This window comes from Anabas testudineus, chromosome 17, assembly GCF_900324465.2.
Source record: "Anabas testudineus chromosome 17, fAnaTes1.2, whole genome shotgun sequence".
NCBI classification, from domain to species: domain Eukaryota; kingdom Metazoa; phylum Chordata; class Actinopteri; order Anabantiformes; family Anabantidae; genus Anabas; species Anabas testudineus.
This window is the reverse complement of record NC_046626.1, coordinates 23,315,662-23,336,247: the sequence shown is the minus strand read 5'-3', so window position 1 is coordinate 23,336,247 and position 20,586 is coordinate 23,315,662. Positions and strand designations below refer to the sequence as shown.

Genomic DNA, 20,586 nt, shown 5'->3' with positions numbered 1-20,586 from the left:
AATTCTCCCCCCAGTTTGTCCAGATGAGCCTGGTCTGGTTTGGAATTGGTGTTTGAAGAGGAAACAAACAAAGCAGCATGACAGGGTTAATTTGCTCACACAGATTTAGTCACGTTCTGTCTGTTCTGAGTTTATGACCTGAGATGACACTTGATGAAACTTCAGCAGCACAAAGATTGTTTAACAATTAGTGGGGTAGTTGTGGATTTAACTTTACACAGTGACTGTTTGTTTCAAAAGGAGGGTTAAGAGTTTCAGGGTTAATTTCAATTCACTTTTATTTTATTTGTATAGTGCCAAATCGGAACAGAATTCTTCTCAAGGCACTTTAAATGGTAAATGGTCTGCACTTGTATAGCGCTTTTCTATCTAACTGGTACTCAAAGCGCTTTACACTGCATCTCATTCACCCATTCGCACACACTCACACACCGATGGCCGATCTGACTCACCAGGGGCAACTTGGGGTTCAGTATCTTGCCCAAGGACACTTTGGCATGTGACATGGCAGCCGGGAATCAAACCAACAATCCTATGATTGGCAGACAACTATTGAGACACAGCCACCCCTTACAGTTTTTAGGGTTTAAGACCTTACAGATTTGTATATAATTGTATAAAAAATTATATAGAAAACCCAACAATCATATTTGAACATGATTTAGGTAACAGTGGAGAGGAAAAACTCCCTTTAGAGGAAGAAACCTCCAGCAAAACCAGGCTCATGGTGGGCGGCCATCTGCCTTGACCGGTTGGGGTGAGTGGAAAGAAGAGAGAAAAAAGAACAGCAGGCAAAAAAACAACAACAAGCAGCAAGAACGTTGGGCAGGTCAACTGGATTCTGGAGATGTACAGCTCCAGGCTGAGGATACCTGCAGAAAAGTACAGAGAGAGGGAGACAGAGAGGAGGAAACACAACTACAGGAGATAGAAGACCAAGTTAATGACATGCAATGGTGGCATGTAATTGGATAGAGGAGAGGAGCTCAGTGTATCAGTAGAGTTCCCCCAGCAGACTAACCTATAGCAGCAGAACTAAGAGATGGTTCAGAGTCACCTGATCTATCTCTAACTATAAGCTTTATAAAAAAGGAAAGTTTTAGGTCTAGTCTTAAATGTAGAGAGGCTATAGAGTAAAGAGTAGACCATTGTCTGAAGCTAATAGAAGATCATTAGTGACCTTTACCAGTGCTGTTTCTGTACTATGATGTACTCTAAATCCTGAATGGAAATCTTCATACAAGTTATTCCTGGGTCATGTAATTGCTTAGAAACTACCCTTTCAAGAACTTTAGAGATAAGGGGCAGATTGGATATTGGTCTATAATCTACTAAAACCCTTGAGTCTAGAGTAGGCTTTTTGAGTAGGGGTTTGACTACAGCAACCTTTAAAGCCTGTGGTACGTAGCCTATTTGTAAGGATAGATTGATCTGATATAATGTGTACGTGTTGATCAAAGGTTAGACATCTTTGAGGAGTCTACTCAGGATGAGGCTAAGAGACATGTTGATGGTTTAGATGAATTAATGAAATTGAATGATCTACGTGGAGGAAGTAGTCTAAGCATGAGTGTGGTCCCTCCACAACATCAGAAAGATCAGACCCTACCCGACCTGACACGACCCAACTCATTGTACAGGCGTTGATCATATCCCGTCTCAACTACTGCAATCAATCAATCAACCAACCAGAAAGGTCTCTTGTCACACCGCTCTTCACATCTTTGCATTGGCTTCCTGTGGCTGCAAGGATTAAGTTCGAAGCTCTGTCTCATGCCCACAGAGTGATCAACTCTACAGCTCCAACTTACCTCAACTCAATCATTCAGGTCTACATCCCTTCCCGTCCACTGCGCTCGACCAGTGAACGACGTCTGGTGGTACCAGCACCACACAGTCGACACCAAGGACAACTCTTCAGCTCAGTGATCCCACGATGGTGGAATGAGCTTCCAAACTCTGCACGCTCAGCCACCTCACTTTCAATATTTAAAAAACTGCTGAAAACAGAACTCTTCCACATCTTCCTTTGCAAAAAAAAGTTTTGTCCTTATTTGCTTCAATTAATGAAGAGTAACATTCTAGCTTTATTAGAATAATATTTATATTATTAAACTACAGAGTTTGCCCCCTTACTGATTTCTTATTTTTTTGCATGTTTGTCACACTTTAATGTTTCTGATCATCAAACAAATTTAATTATTAGTCAAAGATAACACAAGTAAACACATCATGCAGTTTTTAAATGAAATGATTTATGTTTATTAAAGGTAAACATAAATCAAAAACTACATTGCCCTGTGTGAAAAAGTGTTTGCCCCCTAAACCTAATAACTGGTTGGGCCACCCTTAGCAGCAACAACTGCAATTAAGCATTTTCGATAACTTGCAATGAGTCTGATACAGAACTGTGGAGGACGTTTGGCCCACTCATCTTTGCAGAATTGTTGTAATTCAGCCACATTGGAGGGTTTTTGAGCATGAACCACCTCGCCACAGCATCTCAATTGGATTCGGACATTCTCCAGAATATTTCGGTACACAGCAGAATACATGGTTCCATTTATCACAGCAAGTCTTCCAGGTCCTGACGCAGCAAAACAGCCCCAGGCCATCACACTACCACCGCCATATTTTACTGTTGGTATGATTTTCTTTTTCTGAAATGCGGTGTCACTTTTACGCCACACATAATGGAACATACACCTTTCAAAAACTTTTGTCTCATGAGTCCACAGAGAATTGTCCCAAAAGTCTTGAGGATCATCAAGATGTTTTCTGGCTAAACTGAGACGAGCCTTTATGTTCTTTTTGCTCAGCAGTGGTTTTCGTCTTGGAACTCTGCCATGCAAACCATTTTTGCCCAGTCTCTGTCTTATGGTGGAGTCATGAACACTCACCTTAATTGAGGCAAGTGAGGCCTGCAGTTCTTTAGATGTTGTTGTGAGGTCTTTTGTGCACTCTTGGATGAGTTGTCGCTGCGCTCTCGGGGTAATTTTGGTTGGCCGGCCACTCCTGGGAAGGTTCTCCACTGTTCCATGTTCTTGCCATTTCTAGATAATGGCTCACTGTGGTTCACTGCAGTCCCAAAGCTTTAGAAATGACTTTATAACTTTTCCAGACTGATAAATCTCAATTATTCTCTTTCTCATTTGTTTTTGGATCTCGGCATGATGTCCAGCTTTTGAGGATCCTTTGGTCACACAGGGCAATGTAGTTTTTGGTTTATTTTTACCCTTAATAATAAAAATCTTCATTTAAAAACTGCATGATGTGTTTACTTGTGACTAATAATAATTTTTTTTGATGATCAGAAACATTAAAGTGCAACAAACATGCAAAAAAAAAGAAATCAGTAAGGGGGCAAACTCTTTTTCACACCACTGTATCTTTTCCAGGCAGGATTTCTGCTTTAAGCTACGGATTTGTGAATTGTACCATGGAGCTAACTTCCTCTGACTCACTAGCTTCTTTTTCAGAGGAGCAACAGTATCAAGTATTGTTCTGAGTGAAGCACCAGTACTATTAACAAGATAGTCCACTTGTGCTGGAGTAACGTTGAAATAACTGCCTTACTCTGTGTAGGTACATGGCTCTGAAATAAAAAATGGAATCAGTTCCTTAAATTTGTCGACAGTATTTTCACATAAACATCTACTGTAGTGAATCTTATCTGTAGGTGTAGTAAAGTTTGGTAGTGTAAATTCAAATGTAATTTAAAAATGGTCAGAGAAAAGAGGGTTTTGGGGAAAAACTATTAACTGATCAACTTCCACACCGTATGTCAGAATAAGATCAAGGGTGTGGTTAAAACAGTGAGTGGGTTCATTTACATTTTGGGTAAAACCAATGGAGTCTAATAGTGAATTAAATGCAGTGTTGAGGCAGTTATCAACAACATCATGGAATCAGTTCCTTAAATTTGTCAATAGCGTTTTGAGATAAACATATACTGTAGTGAATCTTATTGGTTAATGCGGCACATGGTCTAAATCTTCCTCTAGATGTTGGCCAAAGAAATAAAAACTGTAATAATGTTATCCACTGTGAAAGGCTGGTGACCAGAGCATGGTGTTGGCAACTATGATAAATGAGAACAATGATTCTAACCATGCTAACTATAAAAAACAAAGATGGTGAGAGTGGTTCCCAAATAAACAGTACGGCACAGCAGTGTTTTTAGTTCTGTTAACTAAACTAGACTAAAAGTAGCTAATATCAAGTCTTCCTTTTCAATTCCTCCCTCTTTAAAAAGAAAACCTACAATTATTATCCTTGCCTGTTGTCTTTAATCAAATTATCTGGAAGTTGAGTCATGGCAACTGGACTTCCTTTAGTTAGTTGAAACGCTTCGCTACTCATCCAAGTAGCTTCTTCAGTCTGAAGATAGTTGGTTAGAGGCCACAAATTTATGCTCCAAGACTGGTTTCACTCCACCCCTTGCCCTGAATAGGCTCTTCAGACTGAAGAAGCTACTTGGATGAGTAGCGAAACGTTTCAACTAACTAAAGAAAGTCCAGTTGCCATGACTCAACTTCCAGATAACTTCACCTGGACGACTGAGAATCTTCACCGACTTAATCTAATTATGTTGTCAGATTATATTGTTTTTATTTAATCCTGTGAAGTCACAGATTTCTTCTCTGCCTGTTTCTCCCATTTATTATTCTCAATGCAGATCATCACCATGACCCACTGCTCCTGCTTCCTGTGTCAGACGTGTTTCAAGACATTTTTCTCGGCAGCCATTAAAGAGCGAAGCATCGATCAGCTAGTTTGTCCTCAGTGCGGCAGACCTGAGATCAGAGGTCAGCGGGGGATGGAGGAGTCCATGGACTACTTCAATTTGCTGGACACTCAGGTTGGAGATCATATAGAGACACAGCAGCAGAGTGTCTAACTAAATGAAAGTTATCAGCGGATTGGTCGGCTCCAGTTCAGTTTAGTTCAGTTTCTTTATATCACAAAAATCATCTAACGGCTCTTTACACAGTATAAAACCTTACAGAAGTATGTAAAAATCCAACAGTCCCACTGAGCAGAACTAGGAGAGAGTGTGAATATTCTGATCTTTCTAATGTTTAGTTGATCATGAGTGGTGAGCCCAAAGTGATGTTGATGCAGAGCTGTGTGGAAGATCTGGCTGGTAAAACCAGAAGCTCTGTGTTGGAGAGATTGAGTTGAAGAGGTCAGAGGAACAGGCTCAGACTTTATTCATAGATACTGATTTTAACCAGAGAAAATCTTTTGAGCCACTACAGTTCACCCAGCGTCCCCAGGCTGGAGTAAGCAGTGCCACCATCTACCTGTTGCAGCACTGTGGGGATCTTTTTTTGATGCAGGTTGACTCCTCTACAGCTTCTATGAATACTGACAACCTGACAGACAGACCACAGTTTGTACGGCTGCAAGGTTGTGAGTCTGAGCAGGTGATTAGCGGTACAGGGGGTGTCCTCTCACCTTTCCTCTTCACCTGGTACACCTCTAAGTTTCAATACAACACGGAGTCCTGTCATCTGCAGAAGTTCTCAGACGACTCTGCATTCGTGGGGTGTATCAGTGGTGGTGAGGAGGCAGCCAACATCATCAGACAGGATAAAACCCAACCTGTGACCATCTGTTAATCTGAAAACGCTAAATCGTACTTATTGTCCAGTGACAAAGTTGAAATGTAAAGTGCAGTTCAGAGCTTCACAGAAACAAAGAGAGAGTAAAGTTAATCACCCTGTTGTGTATGTGTATTAACCGTCAGTCACTCCAAAACGACATTATTCTAAACAGGAACTGATGAAGTCTTATATTTTCTCACTTCACTGGTCCTTTACTACTTTTAAGTACAATGACCAAAATGAAAACTGAAAATACAAAAAATGAAATGAAAAAATCCAAATCTCATTACAATCAAAATAGAAATCAATAGAAATTCAGGTTGAATCCAAAGTGTGATCAAAACCTTGACACCTGTACCTGCTTCCTGTGTTTGTAGATCCGTCACTTCCTGTCTCCTCAGATCCATGAACTCTTCCAGAGGAAACTCAGAGACCGAGCTCTGCAGGAGATGCCCAACTTCTGCTGGTGTGCCCATGTAAGACACAATTTATAGAGTCCAGACTGCCTGGAGCCGAGGCCACAAGATCTCTGGGTGTCTGGTTTCACCACTGGTTAATAATTTGTCCATTTTAAACCCACCTGACCCGAAGAGACCAAACAATCAATCACATCATTGATGTTTTAGACAGAAGTGCTGAAATCACACAAACCCGACTAACTCAGGTTTTAGACCTGGACTTTAGTGATGCACAGTGGACCTCTGTCCTACCTGGTGTGATAACTGTTTCATGACAACAATTCTTCTCATGATCTAGAAGATACAGTTCGTATGATGACAAGAAACATTTTTTTCACTGCCGCCATGTTTCACTGTCCATGTGTGGAACATGTCTGTGACAAGTCCGCTGTCGTAGAACAGTAGTCTCTGCAGTAGTTAAAGTACAAATTAGTTTTTCATGCTGAGGAGGAGAGATTTCATTCAGTTTTTAGCCAGTGGCAGTTTCTGGTTTTGATTTAGCTACAGTTCTCAGGCTTTCATTTATATCTCTACCTGTAAACATCCTGATGTAGCTCCTGTACCTGTGTGTGTTTCAGTGTTCGTTCGGCATGCTGCATGAAGCGGACCGGCTGAGGATGGACTGTCCCAGCTGTAAGAAAAGTACCTGCTCTCAGTGTAGATCACCTGTAAGACACACACACACACACACGTTGCATGTAATAAGCATATTTTACAGTCCCTGTGAAATAGATTTAATCTGGAATCGGTTAGTACTGTCTCACCACGCATCTCTGCATGCCTCGCCGACATCACTGCCTGTATGAGAGAGAGGCATCTTCAGCTCTCCAGTACAGAAGTTCTCGTCTTTCCAGCCAGACCTTCAGTAAAACACAGCATCCATGTCAACATAGGGTCCTGAAGGTGTTCATTGATGATTAACTGAGCTTTATGAACCACATCCTCTGTCTCCACATCATGCAGATTTGCCCTTTTCAATATCAGAAAGATCAGACCCTACCTTTCAGACTATACATATCTCGTCTTGACTACTGCACCGTCTGTGTTACCAGCTGCTTCCGCTCAGTAGTTCTACGATGGTGGAACGACCTACCCAACTCTGTACGCTCAGCTGCCTCAGTCTCAATTGTCAAAAACTTGCTGAAAACAGAACTCTTTTGAACCTTTTTCTGCACAAATACAACTTGCACTTTTACCCAATGAAACTGAAGCAGCTCTTTCTAGAGCACTTTACTTTAAAGTCCTTCTCCTTGACTTAGATATTTTGCATGGTATCTCTTTGGATAAAAGCGTCTGATAAATAACTAAATATAAATGTATGTACTTAAGCTCAAAGTGCAGGCACTTTCTACAGACTTTTTAAACAAACTCTAATCTGGTTCCATCTTGTTTTAAACCCTCATGTCTTTACTGTGATGCCTCTAATTCCATTACAGCTGTTTTCACTGGTCCTCTAGCCCTTTGATGTTCCTCACCTGTTTATTCTTTTTAAGAACAAATCACATAGTTGCTTTGTCCACACCTGGTCTCTCTAATTTTGTCTTTTAGTCTAATAATGACTATTTTAAGTAACTGTTCACTGACGTCATATTGATGACACCTAAAACCAACTTCTTGATTTTCTGACTGTAAATGAAGTAAAGAGAACAGGACAAACTGCTGAGCAACCAGCTGTCCACGTCTTTAGGAGTCACTAAAACTGGAGGTGTGATGGTTTCCTGTGAAAACTGTGGTTTGTATCAAGCCAAAATGATGTTAATGTTCGGATATTTATTACTGATCCCGACTGACGTTTGACTCTCAGATCATCTCAGACCAGTAACATGTTTTCTTCTGCAGTGGTCTCCTCATCATGAGGGTCTCACCTGTGAGCAGTTCAGAGTTTGGCAGCAGCAGAACCAGCCAGACCAGCACACCTCCACTTTGCTGAGCTACAACAGCATCGGTACAAACATGACACCAAGACCTTACAGACCTGGTCTGGGATTTTTCAAGCTTCTCTCAGTACAATATCACAATGTGATACTCTGTATGGAGACTCCAGTCTTGGTCACTGTAATTGTTCTGTGTGAAAGTGATCTCCTGAACCCCTCCTGAACATGGCCAATGTGTGTTTCAGTGTTCCACTGAGCTGAATCAAGCCAGAGTCTGTCAGTTAGTGTTTAACCCCCCCAATTTTCATTCTCTGGGTAAATCTAACCGTTATATTGGTTAAGTCCACATTAACACACTTGTATGAACCAGGTAAAATGAGTAGAAGCCATCTGTTTATTTTAACAACAGCTGGTGATGTTACAGCTGTGCTCTTCAGCTCTCTGAGCAACACAATTGTCTTCTGACAGATTCACAACTGTGTCTTTGTCATTTGTGGGTCTCTACGAACCCCCACTCTTTGTTGTTTCCAGAACAACCTCAACTCTAAGTGTTACATGGCAGAAAAACCTCAAAATGAGTGGTTATCAGAAAATAGCAGCTTAAAAAAATCCCAAACCTATTCTTTAAATGATCCAGAATGTGTTTCTACTGTGGTTCGAATGTGACTGTGATGTGTTTGTGTCTTCAGAGTGTCCAGACTGTCAGTTCGTCTTCAGTTTGTCCAGAGGAGGTTGTCTCCACTTCACCTGCAGCCAGTGTCAGCATCAGTTCTGTGGAGGCTGCAGCCAGGCCTTCGTCCTGGGAGCTGTGAGTCTCTACTCTGATTCTACTGGGTTTTACTCAGATGGAGGAAAACTTTCTTCAGAATAATGTGTATCACATGTATCTTTCTTACTTTAATGTAACGGAGACGCAGCCTCTTCTCAGACAGATTATTTTCATCTCTTGTGTTTTACATGAAGCTGTTTTTATTTTGATGTTCTCAGGCCTGTGGTTTCTCTGCCAATTGTGGAACCAAAGGTCTTCATGCCCACCACCCCAGAGACTGCCTTTACCACCTGAGAGATTGGAGCGTGGCCCGCCTACACCTGCTGCTACAGGTAAAGAACACCTGAGAGATACAGACATAAAATGGCCAATCTGTATACAGAATTATATAGAAAACATAACAGCACCAGGAGACAGCTCAGGGTGGGCGGCCAACTGCCTCGACCGGTTGGGGTGAGTGGAAAGAGGAGAGAGAAAAGAACAGCAGGCAACAAAAAACAACAACAAGCAGCAAAAAAATTGGGCAGGTTAATTGGATTCTGGAGATATACAGCTCCAGGCCGAGGATACCTGCACAAAATTACAGAGAGGAGGAAACGCATCTACGGGAGAGGGAAGATCACAAAAACAACTATGTCCCCAAATTATAGTCAAATTTACTAATTGAAAGAGAAAATAAATAAAAGTACTTTTGCTGAGCCAAATAAAACGTCACCAGATTGCTGTCACATAATTCACTGACTGTTCAACCTTTGAATATATGTGTCCAACCCAACTTTGTGGGCCCACACACACACACCAGCCGCGACCAAATAGAAAACAGATAAGCAAAATAAAAATACAACAACCCCTCTGTTGCAGGCCTGGTCAACGCCTGGGAACATGATGGCCAAAAAACGTTGAAGCCCTTTCACTGGAGTACTCACATACAGCCAGTGTCAATGCCCGTGTCCAAGCGCTGCCCATCATCATCTTAGCTCACAGCTAACAGGAGTTAATCAGCGAGGTGAACTGTACCCTCTCTGAAGAAGAAAAAGAAGAAAGGCCTTTATTTGTCATTTGTCACATTTACATGTTACAGATTAAATCGGTCCTCTGCATTTAACCCATCCCCTGGGGGGAGCAGCTACATACAGCGCCCGGGGAGCTAGCGCAGAGTGTCTTGCTCAAGGGCACACCTGGTGTCTGTGACGGGGTTTGAACCCTGACCCTTCTGTATCTCAGGCCTATTATCTACTCATTGAGCCACCAGGCTGCCCTCATGTTACCAAATTTTCCAACATTGGAAAATTTGGGGCAGCAGTAGCTCAGGTGGTAGAGCAGTCATCTACAAACCCCAGGGTGAGTGGTTCAATTCCCGGTTCCTCCTGGTTACTTACTGAGGTGTCCTTGGAAAATACACCAAAACCCTGTAGTAGCGCCGAAATACCGTCTGGCAGCTGTCCAACTGCAATTTTCCCAAGGGGATCAATAAAGTGTTCATTATTATTATTATTATTATTATTATTGTTTTCCTAATCTGAATGCTGTTGAGCATTCACAGTATTGTTATCGTTATCTTTATTATTATCACTGATATTCAGCTTTTTTCATCAATTTTTTATAATGTGTTTCTAAGGGAGAGTCTCGTCAATTCAGCATTCACAGTGCATTTTCTTCAGGAAATGCTTTATCTAGTCACTGTGAATGCTTTTGAGCATTCACAGTATTGTTATCGTAATCTTTATTATTATTATTATTATTATTCTTCCGTACGTTTTTTGGACTCTAACTACTCCTGCATACTTTGAGCTACAGAAACCGTTCAGGTATCAAAATGGGAGTGAATGATGGAACGTTGGTGCAGCTAGAGTGAATGACGTCACAGCTTATAGTGGAGAGGCCGATTTTTTAAAACCAAAATCTTTCTCAATAAACTGTCACCACGGCCGCAATTTTCACTCTATCTGAATAATGTCTTCACAGAAACGTAGGTAAACTTGTCCTGATTCTGATAAGCTATTTCTGAAAGCTGTGAGACAAATCGTTTTTTCTCTGTGAGCCTCAGAGTGACGGGAGTCCCCCTCAGCTCTCCATTAGCGCCAATGTTAAATTCGGTCTGAGATTCTGTCTGACAAGCTGAAGAGTGCACTTGGATCTCTCGCTCCTGTCACCACAATTTTCCGTCCTCAAACATGAAATTCACACTAGTGGTTCATTAAAGTCTTGGCTGTCACGTAGTTAACTTTTCATGACGATATCTATTGTAGTTTTGCTGAAAAAAGCCCGTTTGTAAGGGCGGTCTTCTACTTTCAGCTCCTTTTAACTAAACATTTAAACTAAATTTAACTGTTAGATAAATTCAGCTATGTTTTATCAACTTTAGCAAATCGATTTCAGCTTTTTTAAGTTAACATTCAGCTGTTTTAGCTTCTTCTTCATTTGTTTAGCTCTGTTAAAACACTTCCTGTTTCTCTTCAGCTAATTTCAGCAGCGTTTTAAAACATTTCAGCAACTTTCAGCAGTTCTTCAGGAATCGATTCAGCGTTACAGTATTCACAGTGCATTTTCTTCAGGAAATGCTTTATCTAGTTTACATTTTTCATTTCGAGCACAGAGTGGCGCTCCCGCTCGACCTCTCTAACTCTCGCCCATTAGCCAATCACACCACAGAACCACTGTCATGACACATCAATCACAATAACAGAATCAAACATCATTGGTTGTTCACAGCACGTTGTACATAGTACATCACAACCAAACTACAATATACACTTTAACCCCAACGTAAATTATTTCTATTGACATCAACACCAAATGAAGAAATAAAGAAACTGAATACATTTGTAACTATTTTACAAAACAATAGAACTGGGTATGCATAGTTTCCTGAACTTATCAAGTATTGTTATTTAGGTGCCTAAGGTATTAGTCTAGGTGTTACACATGTAATGGTAGCATTTGAATGGATAGAGGAGAAATGAGAGAGGAGAGGAGCTCAGTGTATCAGTAGACAGAGGTGGTGTACAGAGGCCAAACCATAAATGATTACCCATCAGAAAGTGGAACAAGTTTCGTTTGGAACCAGCTGTATGGTATCAAAAGTATCATCATGACATATGTTATGGTGCTGATTGAAGCTGATAATTATCAACATATTTAATTAATGATTAATGACGACTGAAACATGTTTTGCACTGAACAGTATTGTCCTTTCAGGTTTTTACCTCAGACAAACAAAGATAGATAGTGGAGCTTCTTCCCTCACAAACAATCTTTGTCTGAGTCCAGAGACTCTTGAACCAGCAGGTTCCTCACAGAGTTAATGTTTGTTAATGAAGCTGAAAGCACCCTTGTCATGTGAAGCAGTAAATGCAGAAACAGAAGAAGCTACAGCTGAATGTTTTTTTACTGTATTTACTGATGAGAGTTCCAAGAGTTGCTGGATTTTACTGTCTCTGTGACATTCATTGTCGTCTGTAGAAGAAGAGCACCTGCAGGTTTGTGACCTGACCCCTCTTCACTACTGTTTTCTCTGAGGATGTCTGCCAGCTGATTGACTCAGTATTTCTTCATTTCTTAGTGATAGTTTCACTGTTTTAATTTAGTCTAAAGGTTGTAAAATCTCTGTACTGAAACACGTTTTCCACACATTAGTCAACAAAATGTAAAATTAGATAACAAGTGAACAGACCCCTGCAGCACCTCTCTGACCTGTGTCTCTCAGTATTACAGAATTTCTCCTGCCTGGTTGGAACCAGCCAGCGGTGATTCACCTGAGACGAGTCAGACAGGTGAGGCCTCTTTCTGCTCCTCAGGTGAATCCACTCTTCCTGTTTGGCTCATATGCTGGTTTATTTTCAGGGTTGTGTTTGGTTTTGGAGCTGAGAGATGACGGCAGAAGATGGGAGGAGCCCTGTGGACGACCTGTGCTGCCTGAATACAGAGGATACTGCCAGTAAGACCAGTGCTCCCAGTAACAGTATGATCCCACTTCACCTGAACCTGTGTTCAGCCTCCACCTGTCTGTTCTGGCAGGTTGCATTATAAGGAGCGTTTGGTGGAGCTCATTAACTGTTGCCGTGCCGACCCAGCAGTCGTCTTCAGTACAGCAGAGATGATAGCAGAACTTCAGCGCTGGCACGTTACAGTGCCGACCAAGAAACCAGACGAACCGGAGCCGCTGTACACCCACCGCCTCCGCCTGGTCAGTCACTCACCAGCAACCCCCTTAAAACACCCATCAGTAACCATTAATTTACATACATACAATTCACATACTGGATAGTTTCTACATAATTATAATAATAATAATAATGTATACTTTATTGATCCCCTTGGGGAAATTCGTTTTGGACAGCTGCCAGACTGAGTCATACATATACATAATAAACCAAATTTGTGGGTTTGAATTTTACACACCTGAAATATTTTAGTAATTTTAAGAGGGTTGTTTAGAAAACTCACATCAACTCAGAACTTTATTCAAATGACTGTGAATCAATAAATGTGTAAAATACACAGATAATTGAACAGAGTTTGGTTGGTGTGTGTTTGGCATTTATTATTACACCTATGTCCTGAAATCTGACATTTAGACATTAAAAACAGATGTCTCCAGCTGTTAAACAATTACAATTTCATTCTGGGGTCACATACTTATCCGCTTTCCACATCTGGACAATTTAATGGAAATACAGGAACATGTTGAGGGATTTTTTTGGTTTTAAAGCTCAGAAAAAAGTAACACATTGATTTGTCAACATAGTCCAGCCCATCATGCACGGTGTCATGATGTTAATGTTAGAGGTTATTATTAGATAATCAATATTAAATTAATGGATGTTATCCACAGTTTAATGGGTTTTCAGCAGGTTAAAACACCAAAAAATTAATTGGTTTTAATATGTTAATTGCTTTTATATTTGATTCATTATTAGGCATTTTACATCCTGACCACAGGACAGGAAACCTGGTGTTGATTTACAGCATACTTTCAGCCAATCACAGCACAAGATTCTGTCTCCTCAGACTCTGACCAATAGCGTTCCTCTCAGGAAGCAACGCCGGTCTCCTGTCAGACTCAACCATGACCTTTGCGTTTTGAAGTCTGCTGTGGCTGCTGGAGCTCCGCCCCCTCACCTGTTGCTGACAGACTGACTCCACCCACTTCCAACACACAAGCCAATCAGGAGATTTGTCATCGTAGTAACCAATAACTTTTATTTAACTAAAGAAGCAAGTTAGCACAAGTTTCTGCTAAGTTTTAGACTCAAACTCTCACTGTTCTGTTTAACTTGTGCTCTTTAACTGTTTAAATAAATGTAACGTATGTCTTAATCTGTCAGTTTCCATGGCTATCTTTAAGAATACAAATTTTCTTCAGCACAATATTAAGACTGATTAAGAGACAAATGTAACACGTGTTGTCTTTGGGTAACACCTGTCAGGTAGCAAACATCACACAACCCGGCGGTGTTTGTTTTGTGTACTAAAACTGTATCACGAACATTACAGACTTCAGATTGATGCAGGTGAAGCGTCATCTCGGGCTGGGCTGAAGGAGCTGATCTCTTTGATAATCCTCTCAGCGACGTTTCTGTTGTTGGCGGCAATGATTCTTCGGGACATCAGGTCCACAACTCCTCCTAAACACAGAAACAGACTGTGAGCCTCTGAATCCCAGCACAGCAAGATTCAAGATTCAAAAAACTTTATTAATCCCAGAGAGAAATTGTTTTGCCTCATTACAGTTGTTCTCAAAACAGACAGAAAGAAAAGGAACCAGAACCAGAAAAGATCCACATCAACATAAATTCAGTATAGCATTAAAACAGAAAACTCAGTATGTGTACAGACTATTTAAAATAGATTAATGGGTCAATATTTATAGTCCAGGGTGGAATGGCAGCAAGTATAAGACCCCGCTATCACTTCCCCTACCCCTTACAGAGGGGGGAGGAATTGTACAGATTGATGGCCACAGGTAGAAAGGATCTCCTATGGTTCTCTTTAGAGCACTTAATGTTAAGTCTTTGGCTGAACGTGCTCCTCTGTCCAACCAACACACTGTGCAGTGGGTGGGAGGGATTGTCCAAGATTGAGAGGAGTTTGGACAGCATCCTCCTCTCAGCTACAACATGTAGAGGGTCCAGCTCCACCCCCAGAACAGAGCCAGCGCTCCTGATCAGTTTGTTCAGTCTGTAAGTGTCTGCCACCTTCGTGTTGCTGCCCCAGCAGACCACAGCATAGAAGATGACACTGGAACCACAGACTCATAGAACAGCAGCATGGTGCTGCAGACGTTGAAGGACCTGAGTCTCCTCAGGAAGTACATCCGGCTCTGAGCCTTTCTGTACAATGCTGATGAGTTTTTGGTCCAGTCCAGTTTGTTGTCCAAGTACACTCCCAGGTATTTGCACTCAGATACGACCTCCACCTCCTCGCCCTGTATAGAGAGAGGGATGACAGGACTCCCAGATTTCCTGAAGTCCATCACCAGCTCCTTTGTTTTACTGATGTTGAGTTGAAGATGGTTGAGTACACACCAGTCAACAAAACTGTCCACCACTCCACGGTACTCTGTGACATCTCCACCCTGAATACATCCTACAACTGCAGAGTCATCAGAGAACTTCTGAAGATGACAGGCCTTGCTGCTGGACTTGTAGCCAGTGGTGGTCCTCATGCCCCTCTACACCTCCCTGGTGTTGTTATGTTGAAGGCTTTGTTCCAGTTTCCTCCTTCAAGTCTCCTTCCCCTCCCTGATCCTGACAGACAGCAGTCTCTGGACCCTCTTTGCTGCCTCCCTGTCTCCTGACCTGAATGCTCTCTTTTTGTCATTCTTCAAAGCAACCTTGCAGGACAGAGTGTGCCCCCTCTGTCCACCTCTTTACAGTTTTAATGGTGGCAGGCTGCCTCTGAACCAAAGGTGTGTAATGTGGGAGGAGATGTACCAGGTTGTGATCTGACTTTCCCAGAGGGGCGAGGGCAGTGGAGCTGTAAGCATCCTTAACATTAGCATGCAACAGGTCCAATGTCCTCTCCCCCCCTGGTGGGACAGCTCACAAACTGGGTAAAGGTAGGAAGTGTCTTAGTGAGGGTGACGTGATTAAAGTCTGAGAGCTGCTGCTCTCCGGTCTTTCGGATGAGTGAAAGAATGAATCCAAAGCTTAAAATGGAGATAAAAATTCTCTCGAACAACATGATCTGAGAGGGTAGAACTTAATTTCAAAACTAGTAACTTATCTACAAAAAAGTAATAAAAATAATGAGATAAAATACAGAAAAAACAACTGTATATCAGCTGCAGCACGGCTCGCGCCTGCACATATTGCAGCACCTTCTGCTGTTACAGTGTCTTTACCGTCCACGTCCATGAGGACTCCTCCGGCCTCGGAGACGATCAGCGAGCCGGCAGCAACGTCCCAAACGTGTATTCCAATCTCATAATACGCTTCAACGCAGCCGGACGCCACTAGACACATGTTAATGGCTGCAGTTCCTGCTCCGCGTACCCTGGAAGCAGACGTGTACTGTTAGCAGTAAATTAACATTACACTATTGATATTTCTACAGTGTCAGTACTATTACCCATGGACAGGGATGCACAGGATGCTCCTCAGACTGGAGAAGATGTGGTCGACAGCTTCTGGGTCTCTGCTGGACCCGAACTCTGTGGCGATGATGGACTGTTTGATGTCTGACAGACAAACAAACAGGTCAGGTTTAGGCTCAGTACTCAGTGATCTGATATTGACCATCGATGCCTCACCTTCCTGAGCAGACACCTGCAGCGGACTCCCGTTACAGAAAGCTCCCTTTCCTCGCCTTGCTGTGAACATCTTGTCTTCGAGACAGCTGTAGACGACACCAAACTCCATCTGCAGGACAGCAGAGAGCTCAGAGAGTGGTATAGTGGGTTCTACTCTAGTAGGTCATGGTATTACTACACTATATTACTTATATACTTATACTTAATACTTAATCAACTGTGACCTGCTGTACTAGTGAATTACTCTAGTGTCTCGTTTAATCCATTGAAGGTTTGTAATGTTTGGTCCAAAGTTCTGAACTGTGTTGTTGCGGTTTTATGGGTTTTTTTTTCTTCTCCCTTTTCTTTCAGTTTTGATGTGCAGACACAGGTTCCACTTACGGTGCACGTGTACTTACATAATGCAGTACAAACAGAAACATGTCCATAGTGCGAGTTCAGACCTGTTTTTTTTTTTCTTATTAAAATCGAACAGGCAAAGTTTTTATAGTAGTTCACAGTGTAGTACTACTGCGAATAATAGTATAATAAGTTAGTACGGGTTTAGCAGACCACAGTATACTAAATCACAGTAGTTCAAAGTGTAGTAAGTACTACTATTATTTAACAGACAGTAGTCGTGTAGTATAATAGCATATAACAGCATTCTTACCTGGCGCCACCTCAGGTGGCTGCCTGCTGCAGTAGCTCCCATTAGATTTGTATTTTTTTACTATTCTCTTTATACTCTCCTTTGATTTACTGTATGCAAACGTGAAAGATGCATACACCTCCACTGCTCTCCCTCCCTTAGGCAGATCTGACCTCAACCTGGTGCTCCTCACCCCCATCTACACTCCTATTGTTCAGAAGCAGACAGTGACCACGAGAACTGTAAGGAAGTGGTCTCAGGAAGCTATTGAGACTCTGCAGGGGTGCTTTGAAGCCACAGACTGGAATGTTTTCCAGACATCAATTCCATGACAGACAGCGTCAGAGTACATTAACTTCTGTGTGGACAACATCATCCCAACCAGGACAGTGAGGTGCTTCTCAAATAATAAGCCCTGGATCACCAGCAACTTAAAGGAGCTGCTGAACAGGAAGAAGAAGGCCTTTTTGGAGGGAGACAAGGACCAGGTGAAGTCTGTGCAGAGAGAGCTGAGGGTGAGTCTAAGGCAGAGTAAGGACGCGTACAGAAGGAAGCTGGAGAACCAACTCCAGCAGAACAACAAGAAGCATGTGTGGTCTGGAATGAAGAAGATCACTGGCTTCAAGGAGAAGGAGAACCAGGTGGAAGGGAACCTGGACAAGGCCAACGAGCTGAACCATTTTTTTAACAGGTTTACAGCACTACCTCCCTCCCTCTCCCCCTCCTCCACCTCCAGACACTCTGCTGCACCCTCCTCCTCCTCCTCTGCCAAACTCACAGACAGAACAGTGTCTCCACTGCTCCCCCCCCACACCCATCCTACAATGAATATCAATATCAGAGACGGTCATAAAACCACACCCGTCACTGGAACTCTTACAGAAGAAATTATCCCACCGTCATCCCCCTCTCCTTCCTCTACCATACCCACCTCCCCTTCCCATCTGTCAGTGACCAGCAGCCAGGTGAAGAGGCAGCTGGAGAAGCTGAACCAGAATAAGGCAGCAGGACCTGATGGTGTCAGCCCCAGAGTCCTTAAGGCCTGTTCTGAGCAGCTCTCTAGGATTCTACAGCACCTCTTCAACCTGAGCCTGAGAATGGAGCAGGTGCCAAAGGTTTGGAAGACATCATGTCTGACGCCAGTTCCAAAAACCTCATCTCCTTCTGCTCTAAATGATTACAGACCAGTCGCCCTCACCTCACATATCAAGAAGGTCCTGGAGAGACTGGTTCTGACCCATTTGAGACCTCAGGTTGAGACGAGCTGAGTGAGATTCAGTCAGTTTAACTGTCTGTTTGGGGCGGCAGTAGCTCAGGTGGTAGAACAGTCGCCTACAAACCCCAGGGTAAGTGGTTCGATTCCCGGTTCCTCCTGGCTACTTGCTGAGGTGTCCTTGGACAAGACACCGAAACCCCGTAGTAGCGCTGACTCAGTCTGGCAGCTGTCCAAAACGAATTTCCCCAAGGGGATCAATAAAGTATTCATTATTATTATTATTATTATTAACTGACCAGAAGCTGGACAAGGTCATCTCCAGCTTTGTTCGTGGCTGTCTTCTGTCCTCTGGACTCGGTGAGAGAGGTACACACATATAGTTCTTGTAGCTTTATACCACTTTAATTTTTTATTTATCTTACATCTTTGCTACTTTAGGGACTCTGCTGTGTGGACTTAGCTGTTGCAACAGTGCAATTTCCCCATTCTGGGACAAATAATGGTTTTGTTATCTTTATTGAGCACAAAAACCTCATAGTGATAGTGGAAAATGTATGTGGGAAAAATTACCTCCAAAATCTAATTGAAGTCAGGCATTAGCATACCTGGAAGAAGATTAGTTTCGAGGTGTGGAGCTACTTCAACTGACAAAAACCACTCAACTTGTAAGTTTGCTCTGCACAAGACGAAAATGGTTATGTAAGCCATGTCTTGCCAAAAGGAGCTTTCAGAGGATCTATGATAAAGAATTGTTGATTTACATATAGCTGGAAAGGGTTACAAAGTGGAGATACTTTGGGACTGTGGCTACTCTACCAAGAATTGGGCAGCCAGTCAAAATTACCCTAAGAGCACAACAAACACTCAATTAGATAAAGAAACAACCCAGAGTGACAGACAAGGCACCATTGGAACTGGCTAACATCTGTGTTCTTGAGACTACAGACTATAAACTATATTGAACTATTTGGAAAGAACACACAGCACTATATCTGGTGTAAAAAGCTCACTGCATATCGTCATGAAAACATCATCCCAACTGTAAAATATGGTGGAGGAAACATCATGATTTGGGCCTGGCCAACTTGCAGTGATTGGGCGGAAAATTAATTCCCAAGTGTATCAAAAAAATTCTTCAGTATAATGCGAGAATGTCTGTACGTCAGCTGAAACTGAAAAATTGACCAAAACTGACAAAAGAATGGCTTAGGAAATTCCAAGGGTTCACATACTTTTCCCACTAGCACTATGAGGTTTTCATAGTTGTTGTCAATAAAGACATAAAAGATTAGAATTTTTTTGTGTTATTATTTTAGGCTCATTATACAGTATTTCTTAATACTCTTCACTTAGATGAAGATCAGATCATGTTTTATGACAAATTAATGCAGAAAACCATGAAATTACAATTCCATACTTATTCTTGTCACTGTCAAGTATTACCGTGGTCAGTACACAGTATTTGGCTGGTTTGGCTCTGACCTGTTTGTTGACTGAGAATCCAATGGAAACAGCGACAAAAGGAAATCTGTGAGAAATAAAATGAAAGAACATTTGATCACAGCGATTCAGACTAAGCTCTGCACAGATATGAAGTACTGAGGTCAAAGTACAACGGTTTTTTTTTTTAAAACTGTGATGACGTGTGAAAAACTCACGCATGAACAAAGTTGGTGGTTCCGTCGATGGGATCAATGATCCAGGTGGGAGAGTCTGTGAGGTCACAAGCTTCACCTGCAGCCACTGACTCCTCCCCTATAAACCTGAGACGCACACACACACACAGCTGTCAGCCGAGGACTCCACAAGTGGCTGATTTTATAAAAACGTTTCTAGACATTTCAGTATCAGTTTTTGTCTGAACCGTTTAAGATCTTCAGACTTTGATTAGTTCTAATTTTAATTAAAAATGTTTTTATTGAAGTAAAAAATAAATCTGATCTCATCCAAAAATCTGAAACTGCGCTGTCAGGTCTCTGGGAGCCCACAGACCGAGACTGTCTGAACAAACGATCAAATGAAATGCAGACGATCATCTGACCGAGAATGTTCTGTGGACCGAGGAGTCAGGTTCTGGTTCTGGAGTCAACATAACAGAGAACTTCAGAAGAAGAACTGGGGGAGTTATTTCCAGTTCTTCAGAATCTCATATAGAACATGTAGAAAAGAACAGTTCACCAGCTACAAGGTCTGTGCACCAGTGGAAACAAACTGACATTTACTGAACTAAATTAACTTCTGGTTCATTTTAACTCGTGTCTGTTCACCTGTCTCAG

The 20,586-nt window shown here is 42.0% G+C and overlaps 2 protein-coding genes and 1 long non-coding RNA gene across 8 annotated transcripts in view; 1 reads left to right on the top strand and 2 right to left on the bottom strand.

Moving 5' to 3' along the window:
• The first annotated feature begins 4,551 nt into the window (after positions 1-4,551).
• LOC113163634 (E3 ubiquitin-protein ligase RNF31-like) lies at positions 4,552-14,029 on the top strand. Of its 5 annotated transcripts, none has more exons than XM_026362408.1 (10): positions 4,552-4,861; positions 5,987-6,085; positions 6,646-6,735; positions 7,907-8,012; positions 8,631-8,749; positions 8,929-9,042; positions 12,417-12,483; positions 12,554-12,647; positions 12,728-12,896; positions 13,630-14,029. In XM_026362408.1, exons 1-10 carry the CDS (start codon positions 4,673-4,675, stop codon positions 13,669-13,671), a joined length of 1,089 nt encoding a protein of 362 aa, XP_026218193.1. In that variant the 5' UTR covers positions 4,552-4,672; the 3' UTR covers positions 13,672-14,029. The 5 variants fall into 5 exon arrangements, with proteins under 5 accessions (XP_026218193.1, XP_026218192.1, XP_026218191.1 ...); XM_026362407.1 differs by having other exon boundaries at positions 4,554-4,861; positions 6,011-6,085; positions 13,721-14,029; XM_026362406.1 differs by having other exon boundaries at positions 4,555-4,861; positions 13,721-14,029.
• Positions 6,092-6,720, bottom strand: LOC113163636. Its single transcript, XR_003298919.1, has 3 exons — positions 6,631-6,720; positions 6,320-6,475; positions 6,092-6,189 (listed from the first exon to the last, which is right to left on the bottom strand). It is a non-coding gene; the product is annotated as an uncharacterized LOC113163636 (long non-coding RNA).
• The window catches only part of impa1 (inositol monophosphatase 1), a 10,287-nt gene continuing 3,122 nt past the window's right edge, over positions 13,422-20,586 (bottom strand). For both annotated transcript variants that reach the window (XM_026362412.1, XM_026362413.1), the window contains exons 4-9: positions 19,969-20,073; positions 19,793-19,838; positions 16,464-16,572; positions 16,283-16,391; positions 16,056-16,207; positions 13,422-14,337 (exon numbers count right to left, since the gene is read on the bottom strand). In XM_026362412.1, the coding sequence (XP_026218197.1) occupies positions 14,210-14,337; positions 16,056-16,207; positions 16,283-16,391; positions 16,464-16,572; positions 19,793-19,838; positions 19,969-20,073 (649 nt within the window). In that variant the 3' untranslated portion in view covers positions 13,422-14,209. The remainder of the gene's footprint in view (positions 14,338-16,055; positions 16,208-16,282; positions 16,392-16,463; positions 16,573-19,792; positions 19,839-19,968; positions 20,074-20,586) is intronic.

Bases quoted from the DNA above. Each gene is read 5' to 3' on its own strand.
- LOC113163634 (XM_026362406.1), top strand. From the start codon at position 4,673: ATGCAGATCATCACCATGACCCACTGCTCCTGCTTCCTGTGTCAGACG. The intron at 6,736-7,906 runs GTAAGACACACA...TTTCTTCTGCAG, and splicing joins GCTCTCAGTGTAGATCACCT to TGGTCTCCTCATCATGAGGG. The intron at 8,013-8,630 runs GTACAAACATGA...TTGTGTCTTCAG, and splicing joins GCTGAGCTACAACAGCATCG to AGTGTCCAGACTGTCAGTTC.